Source organism: Saccostrea cucullata, unplaced genomic scaffold, assembly GCF_032062105.1.
Source record: "Saccostrea cucullata isolate Sc308-1 unplaced genomic scaffold, CSIRO_AGI_Scuc_v1 ctg7688, whole genome shotgun sequence".
Lineage (NCBI taxonomy): Eukaryota > Metazoa > Mollusca > Bivalvia > Ostreida > Ostreidae > Saccostrea > Saccostrea cuccullata.
In genome coordinates, this window is record NW_026927513.1 from 1 (window position 1) to 14402 (window position 14402).

A 14402-nucleotide genomic window follows, 5' to 3' on the forward strand; every position below is an offset into this window, starting at 1 on the left:
GTAATTACAGGTTAAGTGTCGTGGATTGTCAGCTAAGTTGGTTGAAATAGATACAATGCCTGAGAACGTCTTCGTAGCAAACATCTTAAAAAGTAAAGAACCTAGTGGTGAGTGTTTGTTTATTAATACAATAAGATAATAGCAACTAAGATTTTTTTAATTACCCAACAATCTCTTTAAATGAATTTATTTTCTTTAACATCATATTTTGATGAAGTATATTTCGACTTCTGTTTATTTTGGTTTTCAAAACTGATTACAATTTCTACGCAAATACAATAAACACTATTTAGACTTGTAATGTTGATTGTGGAAATTCAATTTTCCTATTCAGTACATATGTATATATCATAAACTGCATATGTGTAGTAGGGTGTTTAGTATATGATTATAATGATTAATTACTTTTGTAAGAATGTCTAAAACAAGCAAACGTACTCTTTTTAACAATTGGATGGCTTTTGGCCTGATACTATTATCTATATTTTTGCAAAGAAGTGTATTTACGCTACAGTGAGAAAGTATATGTTTCATCTACTTTTTTACATCTTTAATTGATTGAATTTGTGTTGTTTTAAGGACTACTTATTCAGAGGTGTCACCATAAACTAGTGTAGGTCTACAAATTTTGACCTTCACTCGGCAACTGACCAGATGAGGATCTTTCGCGGGTTTGTTAAGGCAGCACATGGATCAGAATTCGGCGAATTAACATTTTTTTATAATTATGCAACACTAATAAATCGGAAAAGTCAAGGATAAAACTTTTACTATAATTGTGTATTCTATAGACTTCAATGGAACTTATACTACAGGAGGCACTTCACCACGACGTCACCACTGACGTCTATAATTAGAAAATATGCCTTAATGAAAAAGTAAAAAGTTAAACACTACCCCGGGGATAATTAGTTCCAATTTATATCAATAGTTATGTTAAAACATCTCTGTCCCATGAAAAGTGCTGCGAGAATCGTATTGTCCTATTGTTGAAATAATTATTCAACAATTTCGGACGAAACCTTCCGAAAATTTTTACATTTTGTTCATAACATCGAAAAAATGCATCAATTCCCGTAAACCATACGATTCTAGCAGCACTTTCCAAAAACAAAAGAATAAGAACTTTACATAGAAACAAAAATTAAGTTTCAAGGTATGCGGCGTAGTGTTGAACTTTTGCATCTTTTTTGTTACGAACGACAGAGGAAAGGCTGATCGGCAAGTAAACACCCTCTCTGCTTTTAATTCTGCTCTAATTTTACGAAGCAATTGCAGAATTATATTACCATACCTTATTCATACGGTTCATTCCCACAAGGATTGCACATGATATTCATTCTAGATGCTTTTAAACTCCGATTTCTTGTGTTTGTTTACATTAATTCTCGTCACTTTTCACTTTCACTCTGCTACTGCATGATCAACAGTTATGACGTCACGGGTTTGGTATGTAACCCCTGTGATAACTACAGAGGCCCAGGAACGCCAAAATTCCGTTGAACGGACCTCGGTTTTTATTGTTTCAAAACTTTCACTTCAAACTGTCGAAAGAACAATTGATAACTATTTTTATCAACTTAGGTCAGTGTCGGTCAACGTTCGAATTCACTACATTCTGATCACATCTTTTAAGTCAAGAAAATACTTTATTGTTTTTTTAATAATATTTTTTTCTTCTAACACCGGCGAAATAATAATATTCTTATTCAAAATATTTAGGCCGTGCTTGGTTGGGTGGTACGGACAAAACACAAGAAAAGACCAGGATTTGGAATCACTCAGGGTTACCATTGAGATTCACAAACTGGAACAAGGGAGAACCGAACGATGACAAAGGAAACGAAGATTGCATGGAAATATTTTCCCAAAGTGGCATGTGGAATGATATAAAGTGTTCTTATTCGTCTATGTTTGTCTGTGAAAAAGATATCTAATGTATGAAAAATATCTAATTGGGACAAGAAAAAGACACTTTACATTTTAGAATATTCTGTGTGTCCTTCAACATGATTTTGTGAAGAAGATGGATATTAATAATCAGGAAAATATTTTCTTTAATTACTTTGACTTTAATTGCAACTTTGCAACTTTTAGTTAAACAAAACATATAAAATCATTATATTGCATTGTTGTTTTTTTACCTTTTTAATTTATCGACACAGTTGCAATCACTATTGAAATATGTGATTAAACTTGATAATATATACTGTATATATATTCAGCATAGGGAACGTATACTGTTTCATTACCAAAATATTTTTTTTAATGTAATTTTAATGTCGAGCATCATTAGTAAAAGTGTTATTTCACAAAACAATGTCGTAGTGTACATGTATTTCATATATAATTTTGGTTATTAACTCATGTGCATAATTTATTGATTGATAATTGCAATGTGTGTGGAATGAAAATGAAGAGAAAAAGTACAACAACTCTAAAATGCCTTCTTAAATTTTTAGAAGACAAAACTTTTAAAATTCAAATAAATAAATGTGTGGGCTTTTCATTCAATTTTACTAAAGGAAAAAATTAAAATTTTAATAACTGCTTATTCATAATAATAATTATGCATTCCCTGATATATATATTGAATTATTTCTCATCAAATTATATTTTTTGAAAAATATATATATTTTACGTACATTTTTCAACGCTTCGAAAAACAAATATAGAAAAATAAATCATTTGCCAAGAAAAGTGTTATTACTAAATAAACAAAGAAACAATTTGGTAATTATTATTTTTATCTTAAATTAAAAGAACCAAATACATATATCATATTTAACCAATGAATAAATATACAACCTACTTGAGAAAAAAAAAATATTAAAATGAGCAATTAAAATGATTGATAAGTACTCTAAATTTATTTACATGCAGTTATTATTAAATTCAGAAGATTTTTAAATATTAAAAAATAGTCATTTTCATCAGAAAATTTATAAAAATTTGCGGCACGAAATTTGTATTATAAATGAATAATATATTAATCATTATTAAAATTACAAAAAATGAAAAATTGAATAATAGAATTTAGAAAATAATCAAAACATATTCTATAAACTGCTTTCTTTTATCCATGTATGAGAGGTTTAAAAAATTCTATCTATTAGATGGTTTCTTTTTCAAGGACAAAGTAATTATGGGCAGTGTGTTCATTTTTAGTGTCCATTCCAACACTACATTCAGCTTCCTTGTCTATATCCCCTTTCATGTAAACATCATTTCCTTCGTGATCAAACACCAAAGTCCCGTACCCCTCACAATGGAATGACGTCAAGGAATGCGGCCTGGCGTGGTCGTAGACGTCATCTGTAATTGTTGTAGCTGTAGCTGCTTCATTTAAATGGTTATATACACCGTCTTCTGTCGCGTTGGGAGTAGAAATATTGTGCTCTCTCGGAAAGGGATTAACATTCGATACCTTTGTAGGGTTTTGCTGAAATATAGCATGAATTGAGTTTATATATGGTGCAAATATTCATGGGACATCATCAAGTGTTCATGATCAACAATATTTGTGTTTTATTAGAACACTTGAAACATACAATTATAATATTTGGTATTTGAATGTCTTGACTGAATTAATAAAAACATAAATCTTGATTTAACAAAAACATTTTCTGAAGATAAATTTCTTCTCTGAATTACCTTTTTTCAATTATGAAAAATATTTTATTCATTAAAAAATTTAATTTGCAAATTTTTAATATCGACACTGGATAATCCGCGCAAAAGTCATATAAATTACATTTTTGAAAATTTTTCTTACTTTTACATTAAAGAAAAAGTGTAACTTTATTTCAAAGCAATAAATTTTTTTTTAAAATAATAATAAAAGACATTGTTCGTTCTTACTGTCTTGTTTCTTGTATTCATTTGATCATAATCCCCGTTCTCGTACGCTGGGTTTTGGTTACAGTTGTGGAAGACATTGTTCTTCCTAGAACAAAAAAATCAGCATATATAGTTTATATATAAAACCAAATGTTAATTTTGAAGATTTAATAAATAAAAACTAGCGAATTTATATTTAAAAGACACAGAAGTCTCTGCAGAAGAGATACTGGTTTGAACTTATAGCATAAAAGAAAGTATTTTGCAGCTATCCATTTCGCTAACTTTAAAACATCATTAAATAGAATAATGATCGTTGATAAAGTCTCTTTATGTTCTTAGTGTAGTTTATTTGTGTGCACACAGTTATACTGAAATTTTTCCAAAACTGTAGGAGGTGTAGCATTTTGAAACAATTTTACAGACATTTCTATTTTTAGTGACCACGGCAACACCGTTCATCAAAATTAAAATTCGATATACAGAATTATGTATCTTAGTGTTCTACTTGTGTGCCAAGTTAAATTGAAATCAGACCAAAACTGTAGGAGGAGTAGCATTTTTTTTTTACAGATATTTCTTTTTTTAGTAACCACGACAACACCATTCATCGAAATCAAAAACAGATATACAGAATTATCTCTCTGGTGTATTCGTGTGTTGTTTGCCAAGTTATACTGAAATCAGACCAAAACTGTAGGAGGAGTAGCATTTTGAAAGAATTTCACAGAAATTTCTATTTTTAGTAACCACGGCAACACCGTTCATCGAAATCAAAAACCGATGCACAAAATTATGTATCTTAGTGTAGTCTACTTGTGTGCCAAGTTATACTGAAATCAGACCAAAACTGTAGGAGGAGTAGCATTTTGAAAGAATTTCACAGAAATTTCTATTTTTAGTAACCACGGCAACACCGTTCATCGAAATCAAAAACCGATGCACAAAATTATGTATCTTAGTGTAGTCTACTATGTGTGCCAAGTTATACTGAAATCAGACCAAAACTGTAGGAGGAGTAGCATTTTGAAAGAATTTCACAGAAATTTCTATTTTTAGTAACCACGGCAACACCGTTCATCGAAATCAAAAACCGATATACAGAATTTTGTATCTTAGTGTATTCTACTTGTTTGCCAACTTATACTGAAATCAGATCAAAACTGTAGGAGGAGTAGCATTTTGAAAGAATTTCACAGAAATTTTTATTTTTAGTAACCACCGCAACACCGTTCATCGAAATGAAAAACCGATGCACTAATTATGTATCTTAGCGTAGTCTACTTGTGTGCCAAGTTATACTGAAATCAGACCAAAATTGTAGGAGGAGTAGCATTTTGAAAGAATTTCACAGAAATTTCTATTTTTAGTAACCACGGCAACACCATTCATCAAAATCAAAAACCAATACACAGAATTATGTATCTTAGTGTATTCTACTTGTGTGCCAAGTTATACTGAAATCAGACCAAAACTGTAGGAGGAGTAGCATTTTGAAAGAATTTCACAGAAATTTCTATTTTTAGTAACCACGGCAACACCGTTCATCGAAATCAAAAACCGATACACAGAATTATGTATCTTAGTGTAGTCTACTTGTGTGCCAAGTTATACTGAAATCAGACCAAAACTGTAGGAGGAGTAGCATTTTGAAAGAATTTCACAGAAATTTCTATTTTTAGTAACCACGGCAACACCGTTCATCGAAATCAAAAACCGATACACAGAATTATGTATCTTAGTGAAGTCTACTTGTGTGCCAAGTTATATTGAAATTAGACCAAAACTGTAGGAGGAGTAGCATTTTGAAAAATTGTTTACAGACAGACGGACAGACAGACGGACAGAAACGCCGGACGCATTACTATCGCATAAGCTCTTCTGGTCTCTGACCAGTAGAGCTAAAAACGTACAAACAAACAGTAGCATATAACAATATTAATGTATGTCTCGCTATCAACATACGCTAATCAAACATTCATATCAGTATGAATGCAAATATTTTCAATGTTCTTGATTGCAATTGCACTCGCATGATATTTCTTTAGCTCGCCAAAAGTTCAAGTAAGCTTTTCTGATCAAAGACTTAGTTCCGGCTTCTGTCTTATGTATCTGTTGCATGTCTTGCATGAACTTTCGAATATATATGCTTTTCAGATTGCAGAAATCACAAGGCCAAATATGTCACAAACCATCTATGATTAAAATATACTAGTATTTTACTTTATTCACAAGTAAGATTTTCCTCGTCCTCCATAAGGGGAGATGAAATAAAAAATACCAGATTGACTTCTTTCTAATTATAAAAATTGTCTTTTCAAGGACAACTTGGTGTTGTTTAATATAGGAATATTAATCAAATGTCTGCTAATAAAGATCAGTGAATTATACATTAAGCATGTTATCATAGAAGCTTCCTCATGTCGGGTAGTACAGATTCAAATTTGATCAAACTAAGGGTGTGTGGGATGGGGCAACAATTAGCGATCATAGTTCCACATAGGAACAAGTAGTTTTTTTTAAATTATTTTCCTGCTCAAGAAAACACCACCATGATTAGTATCTCTGCGGAAGTGTAAATTCAGTTTGTTTCCTCAACGATGAACTTCTCAATATACTGAAATGATTTCTGATTTTCCATAAGTGATGCGCTCAAGTGAGCGATGCGTTATCTGTGCTTATTTTTATGTTACATTTTGAGAAGTAATGCCCTGCTCACACGGAGAGTTTGATTCTAATTAAACGTGAAGTTGCTGCGATTAGCTTCGCTTAGCGTTCACACGGAGAATTTAATACGAATTAGTTTAATTCTAATTAGTTTACTGCGCATTTAATTACTTTGAATTAGCTCCGTGTGAACACTAAGCGAAGCTAATTCAATCAAATTCTGAGGCATGCGTAATATCAAAAATTAGTCAAATGCCACTTGTCGGTGGTCAGGTATAGGTACTTGTGCTAATGAAAAACTAAGAAAAACGTTGTTAATCATTAAAATGTGTACATACAGACACTTTGCCATTATGTCAAATGGATCTGCTTTTGCATAAGGTGACGTGATTTGCAAATGACGTCATAATAGCCGTGCTGACGCCGGGCTGCAGAAGTAAAATTCACATTAGTTTACTCAGCATTATCTGTCGTCTGAACGCAATTTAAATCGCATTGACTTACTTCGCATTAATTTACGGCGAATTAAACTCTCCATGTAAACAGGGCATAAATATATAGAAAATACTAGGAATAAATAGAAATATTATTGAAGATCTTTAATAAACGTCTTGCAACAAGTCAGTGGAGCTTTTTTAAATGATTAGAAGACCATTTTTTTAAATTATCTTAGGTAACAATATGTTAAACACGAAAATGTAAATGTAGTACTTCTCCTGTTCTTTCCTTGCTCTTTGCAAAAGATAAATAAAGACAGATGAAGTTATGATAGATCCAAGCACCAGTCCACCGAAAATTGCGCCGACAAAAACTCCAGTTGAGAAACCTATTTTCGTAAATTGTTTAATCTCTTTAAAAATTGTAAGTGAAAACTATTACTTTGCACAAAAAACGATATTTTGCGGAAGTTTAAACCAAAATGATAAATATACCATTACCTCTTGAAATCTCCTCTGCACTTTGAACAGAATCAGCATCTAAAAGGATCGAATAACTTTTTAGAACAGGTCTTACATCAATTCATACTCTATACTGAACTTCAAATTGTCCCTTTTGAAAATTGGCTACGTTTAATATTTCCACTTTAGCAATACAAAAGAAAAAAAAATATCCAATGACGCAGTTCTAAGTGGAATTATCAAATTTTTTTTTGGAAATATGAACTATACTACATATCAAATATATCATTTACATTAAACATTTAGACTATTCAAAGCAACTGCTTTCAATATCGTCAACTTCCTTATTCTAAATGTACTCAAGAATTTCATTTATAGATAAATTTATTTTTTTTTACAGATTTGTTTTTCGAAAAGCGGAATACAACTAAACGATCATGCAAATTTCTAAAATCGGTTTTACAGGTGTTAAATGAATACATATTAACAAAATATTACATATATCCGAATAAACTGAAAGTATTTATTACAAGGATAAGCTTGTATACAAAACAAAGCAGAGGCAGAGTCTCCCACAATAAAATATATACAGTAAAGACTTTTATTTCCTTTGGGGATCCCTTTGTTATATATAGATATGTAAACCTTTTGTAAATCTCTCTGTTGTAGAACAAGTATATTTTCCTGCTGAAAATGGACATGGGCAAGGGGGGCAAACTATGAAAAGGGATATGAAATTATTTTTTGCAGTAACACTCTTCAATAACTAAACAAAGTGTATTACGAAATATCGACAAAATGGTTTACCAGTTGTCAAAACCTCTGCTGTAGAACCGGTGTAAACCGTGCTTTCATTTGGAGTTCCACAAGGAGGGCATTCTTTGAAAAGGAAAAGTCTTTTATTGTGTATTAAAAAACGTAAATATAATGTCAAACGAGCAATGTTCCATTAAAGATCTCGTACAGTGTACAAACAATACATATATGTGAAAAGAATATCGAATATGGACCCTCGAAAACATAGTTGGGATCAGATGCTGAGATGAAGTAAGCATCCTCTGTTGACCGATCACACTCGCCGTTCACCAAGTGTATTGATCAGGTAGTGTTTGATATAAAACCAAAGCCTTACAATAAGTATCAAACAATAGGTATGAGATGCCACCAATTGTCGGTGGAGATGATAGCCATTGGGAATTGATGGCTCTTTTTCGTGCCAACATTTATTGATATCGGTTGAAACGGTCTCATACGAAAGATTGGTATCCATGTTACAATAACGGGATCAAACTTGCAAAGACTATTACAGCGGCAAGACTATGAAGCAAGCCACATTTTGAAAGTAGTGAGCACAAAATCGCAGCAACGATGGGATATTATTGCTTACAAGGTCATTAAAATTTGATTTTTAAATGCGTTTTGGAAATCCCGAAAATCAATCTACCTATACCCGTGGTAGACTGTTTGGTGTAAAAGATTGATCGTACTAGAAGCGAATAATTAAGTTATAGATATACACCATTGCAAGTGATATCTGAATATTACGAAATGAATAGGGAAAGATAGCAATTTATACGAATAGGTCAAGAATTATCGGATATATAAATCATTTATGTTTTAAAAATAAAACGTAATGGCATTGTTAACTGTTCATTGATGTAAAAAAACTATTTTTTGTTCTATTTCCATTAATATTTTAAATGATAATTCGTTGTACGTATCAGATATATTGACTATGACGCCCCTGTAAAATTACAATTGCATTCATTTTGATCCCTTTATGATTTTCATTTAACATGTAATTTTTTTTTCAGCAGGGGGTAAATGTGTTTTTTTTTTGAAAGGATTCTTTCTGAGAATAAATAAGAAAAAATAGTGTCCAAGTATATGTTAAGTCAAGTAGTTGTCTCTATTTTTTGCTTCCAATATCAATTTTACCCGAACCCACATTTTTGATATTGTCCGACAGTAAAAATTTCTAGGCACAATATAGGTAGATGGAAAAAGATATCTTGATGATAACAGTCAGCATATGCTTCCATTTATAATGTTTTCTGTATATACCGGTACATTTCTTATTCGGATTCACCATCAGTTCATCATCATTTCATTATATTTCCCATAGTAATTGTTCTGAATTTACAGAAGCTCCATGAATAAATACAGGCTTATAGTGTAATATTTCAGAAATTTAAATTGTTATCATTTGCTTTTAGCTATTACGTTGTTGATGTAAACTCCGTCTGAAGGGTCCTCCATACCATGTAACTTGTGACATATATAGAGAAAAAATACTTTAACTTCCGGTTTTATATAGTTTGTGCACTGACAATTTGCCTGGCACCGCTTGTAAGAGAGTATTACAAACGTTTTAGACATAAAGGTTTTGCTAAGGGAAGAGTATGCAATACATCCTAATTTTAAACAATGTACATATAGCATGATCAGGGAGTGACCGATCGATAAAGATGTGCAGTTTTTTTTAAAATAAAAGAACAACAGACATCTGGAATTATGTTACATAATAATTCGTAAACAATGGGTGCCGATATGACGAGAAAATTTTAGGTTATTCTTACTTTTAGGCTAATCAACCGATTCTGTGTTGGAAAGTGGTATTTTTGCACGCTAATGTGTGCGTTTCAATAAATACACTTTATCTTATTGTGTGTTTATAAATATTGATAAAATAGTGTGCGTTTATTGTTTTTCTATTTTATAGCTGTCCAGTTCAGTATCCAATGATGAGTGACCATAGTATGGTGACGTATGCCAAAGTTTTTAGAGTCTCGGGCAACAGGAAAGATAACTCCAAATACATGTAGGAACTTTGATACCAAATATTTTGAAAATATTTTTCTACCTTAGTACATTTAATTTGAATTCAATATTTTGACGTAATCGAATTTATTGGTGTTACTTCTACACAATAGGAGTCTTCATTGCTTTTTTCTCTATGTATTTTAGAGAAAATGAGTTTTATCTATTATTAATAAGTTAAATAAATTTCTATAAAAATATGTTGATCGATAAAATTAAATTTTTATGATTATTCTATGAGCTTAAAAATGAGCTTGTGAAAGGGTAAGACAAAATTTGTTGTGCTATGAATGAAAATGCCTTGGGAAAAATATCCTGAATCTTGTGAAATTATTATTCTAAAAAATCAGTATGTTTTAATTCCTGGTAAGTATTTTAAGGTTGATATTCTTCTTATTAGTAATGCTCAGTAATATAAGAACATAAGCTTGGTGTGTGTTGAGGACCCTTAAAAGGCTGAATCGCGGTATAGAGCGTCTATTCAGTGCTTGCTGTGACGTGTGTGAACATAGCAGCAGAAAGTGAGACTTTAAAGCTTATAGAAGAGGTTGACCATATAAATCAAGTAAGGTCTTAGAGAATATTATCGAGGATAATGATAAATAAAAAGGCTATCTTGTTTTCGAGTAGCAAGCATATCAAATGCTAACTAGCAACAGAGGTTAGCATCTCGTCTGTGATCCGTCTTGTCGACATGACTGGTGACCAGGCTGTTGTGTGCAGTACTGTGTGTGCCTGAATAAGGCTAGCAGTGTGCACAGCAGTTGAAGGGATGTCACTTGTACTGACTGTGTCCAGAATAAGGCTGCAGTACAAGCGTCAGTCCGAGGTTGGCTGCTTTTAAATTTATCAGTTGTAACTATTTGATATTGTCGTGATTATTAACCTAGATAAGGTTAGGTCTTACTGTCTGTAACATTATATTTTGCATGCCTTTGTTTTCAATCATTTTCTAATAGTTTAATAAGAAAAATTATTATATTGGAAGTCATTCCACAAACACTGAATCGACAAGTACGACCCCTGATTGTGATTTGCATTACGCTCGACACGTTACAATTTTTACAAACGTAATGACAAAGTCATACCTGTGTTTGTAGCATAAATAATCTCAGATGTAGAACCTGTACAATTTATTGGAGATGTACTTGAATATTGACAGGGAGGGCAAGCTAAAAAAAAATATTGATTTCAATATGAATCTGTTTGGCAACATTTTCAGAATACACGCTTAACAAGAGATACATTTTTCATTAGTTCATTCATCAAACAGACTTTAAATTTGATTTTAAATAAAACAATTTTAGCAAAATTTTGATATGATACTTAATGACCTGCAGTTTCAAAAACCGCTAAATTTAAATTTAGTCATTACGAGCGTCTTTTAAAATTTTAATTCATAAGATAGTACACTAAAGTCATTTCTGTTTACAATAATGCTGATATACCAGAGAATCGAAGATACTAGTATTCTATATAGCGAATGTAAAGAGACCTACAATGTACTAAACTGTTGTCAAATTTGTCTTGCATAATGTTTAGTATGGCCATGCAAAAGTAAAAATAAGTACATTGTAAATACAAAACAACTGAAGATATATCCTTTGTTGATGCTAATTAATATGCAAATTAAGGCCCGTTTCGAACTTACTTGGAGGACTTATTTGACATAATGTAGTCTGTTCTCGGCAGATTGGACATTCTTGTGAACACAAATCACAAAGATCTAAATAAAAATAAAAGTTTACGTCGTATTACATGTATAAAATTTATGTATTATTTGCAGTGAAACCATAAAAATCTAAATTTGAAATGAAATTTATTCTAGACTATTTATTTTTTTTTTTTTTAATGAAAGCTGGGTCTACAATACCAAAAATCCTCGCTAAACCTCACCTTCCCTGCTAATTGTTTTGCAAAGATCGCGTTCTTGCGTGTCAATTAATTAAAAACAAGAATTCTATATGCAGGTACTAATAATATCTTTGTACAAAATTGATATCATCGCTTTTTGTTATCAGTTTAAAATTAGTCATTTTGTTGTAAAACATATTACCATGAAACAAATTCTCTAAAAGAAATTAAAGTTAATGTTTCTACACGATAGGAAATGTCGATATTTATTTTCCAATATTTTTTTTAAATTAAGTTCCTGTATTATTTGTTAATATTTTCTAAATCCTGCATTTATTTTTGTCAAATTATTTCATTATGGTTTTTTTTTCTTTGTTTAATTTTTGCAATATAACATGCAAATATTTTAGGTTTTTAATTTGTTTTGAAAATATCTTCTTGTTTATTTCTATTTTTTTTCGTGTTTTTTGTCACATTACGAGTATTTGTTTATATGAAGAAAGTTTTTAAATTATATTGGAAGAAGGATATGGAGATAACAAACAGTATACAATATCAAAGTCATTAAAACAATACAAAATAGGAGCAAAGCAAACACGGACCTCCGAAACATTAGAGGGGGAATCAGGTGCCATGGAGGAGTGAGCCGTGTGCTCCTTGTCAAGATCGAGAAATAATGGAAAAACCCGTCGTCAATTCAGTATATAAATAATGGACTAACAATTAGTATGAAAAACGTAAACCAGCATTTCATCAATGATAAAGTGTATTTGCCGACAAGGTCACAAAATCGACCATAGAACTTATAAAATGATGACTTTTAACAAGACTGCTGATTTTCTTGTTTCATCAACTTGATTGTCAATAATATACCTCGACTAAGAAATAATTTACGTAGAGCATGTTTTTACGAATCGAATCTACTGAGATATGTTAATTCCGTATGCAGGTGATGAAGTTATATTGGTGCATAAGTAATGAAAAGTTAAATTAATCACGTTTATCAAAGATCTTAGGTGTTAGATTACCATATAACGTCTTTTAAAAATAAAATATTCATTCATGAAACACATGACTGTGTCAGACTCTGTTGTTCCTAGTATCCTTTATCTCAAGCTCACTAGAATATATCGTATCGACATATGAATGGAAAATACCATTGTTAATTGGAACTACATCGTCGATATATCTTAATGTCTAGCTGAAGGCCATGTAATCTAACTATTATTACGATATGATTACTCTATAGTTGAAACAAAGTAAACAAAAAATAAAGATAAGTTTCATATTTTGAATATCTTAATATTTAAAACAATCATATTTCTATACTGTTGTTTGTATGAACAGTATAATTTAAAACCACAAAGGTGATAACTTTTTTTTAAAAAAAATCACATATTTCGAATTATAAATTATTTTTACTTTTGAGTCGCTTCTCTTCTAAAATTAAGATTTTAGAACAATGTCTAAATCAAATTAAATTTTTTTTTAGCCCTGACAACATATTATCAAAGATCTTCTACTCTACCTCCTCTATAGACACAGGAGCTATCGGTAACACTACATGAGCCCCAATGGCAGCGGCAGGAACAACCTGTAAATAACGTAGTGCTCATAAAGATTTGATTTCAAATGCAACATATTATACAAATGGTGAGTGTTTTAAATTTAGAATACGTCATTTATGCCTGTCGATTTATATACTATATCTACTCACTGCATTCAAAGAGTTCAGATACATCTGCTGCAAACAAACCCAAGTAACTTGATATTGACACGATGGTAACTGAAAAAAAGTAAGGAGAGATGAGAGAAGAGAGGTAGGTACATGTAGGATGGGGAGAGAGAGAGAGAGAGAGAGAGAGAGAGAGAGAGAGAGAGAGAGAGAGAGAGAGAGAGAGAGAGAGAGAGAGAGAGTCGATTTTAGTTTGTCTTTTTTAAAAGCTAATTTGTTGCACTCCTTAATCTGGCATGTATTTTAATAAACATTGCCATAAGTTCAAAAAATTTAACTCACAATATTCCATTCGAATTTTGCAAAGCAGTTTATCGCAATAATTGATTTTTGTAATAATACAAGGAATTGATATGATTTATTTTTGACGTAAAAGCACAGTAAACTATATACAATCTAATTTTTATTCACAATCAAGAGAGAGGGTTCTATGAACTGACTAGTTCAATGATATGTCAAAAACGATTTACATTTATATTATCATCCTGCACTTCAATGAGTTCTAATTTTTGTGAATTTCATTAACAACTAAATGTTTAATCAATCACAAAACAGATTTCTCAAAATTAAATTTACATCGGTGATAG

The 14402-nt window shown here is 31.1% G+C and overlaps 1 protein-coding gene and 1 long non-coding RNA gene across 2 annotated transcripts; both read right to left on the minus strand.

Annotated features, from left to right (window-relative positions):
- Window positions 1–3000: 3000 nt before the first annotated feature.
- Window positions 3001–8676, minus strand: LOC134274683 (uncharacterized). The gene is made up of 5 exons (XM_062756942.1): window positions 8553–8676; window positions 7446–7484; window positions 7219–7333; window positions 3862–3946; window positions 3001–3442 (listed from the first exon to the last, which is right to left on the minus strand). Exons 1-5 carry the CDS (start codon window positions 8674–8676, stop codon window positions 3113–3115), a joined length of 693 nt encoding a protein of 230 aa, XP_062612926.1. The 3' UTR covers window positions 3001–3112.
- Window positions 8677–11314: 2638 nt separating this feature from the next.
- LOC134274684 (uncharacterized) lies at window positions 11315–13871 on the minus strand. Its single transcript, XR_009993672.1, has 4 exons — window positions 13798–13871; window positions 13609–13674; window positions 11878–11952; window positions 11315–11398 (listed from the first exon to the last, which is right to left on the minus strand). It is a non-coding gene; the product is annotated as an uncharacterized LOC134274684 (long non-coding RNA).
- Window positions 13872–14402: the final 531 nt, after the last annotated feature.

What these genes read in the sequence shown, in the direction of transcription:
- LOC134274683 (XM_062756942.1), bottom strand. Translation starts at nt 8,676, where the DNA reads ATGGATACCAATCTTTCGTATGAGACCGTTTCAACCGATATCAATAAA. An exon ending in TGCAGAGGAGATTTCAAGAG is followed by an intron (nt 7,334 to 7,445) that starts GTAATGGTATAT and finishes TTACGAAAATAG; the next exon opens with GTTTCTCAACTGGAGTTTTT. An exon ending in TGAATACAAGAAACAAGACA is followed by an intron (nt 3,443 to 3,861) that starts GTAAGAACGAAC and finishes GCTATATTTCAG; the next exon opens with CAAAACCCTACAAAGGTATC.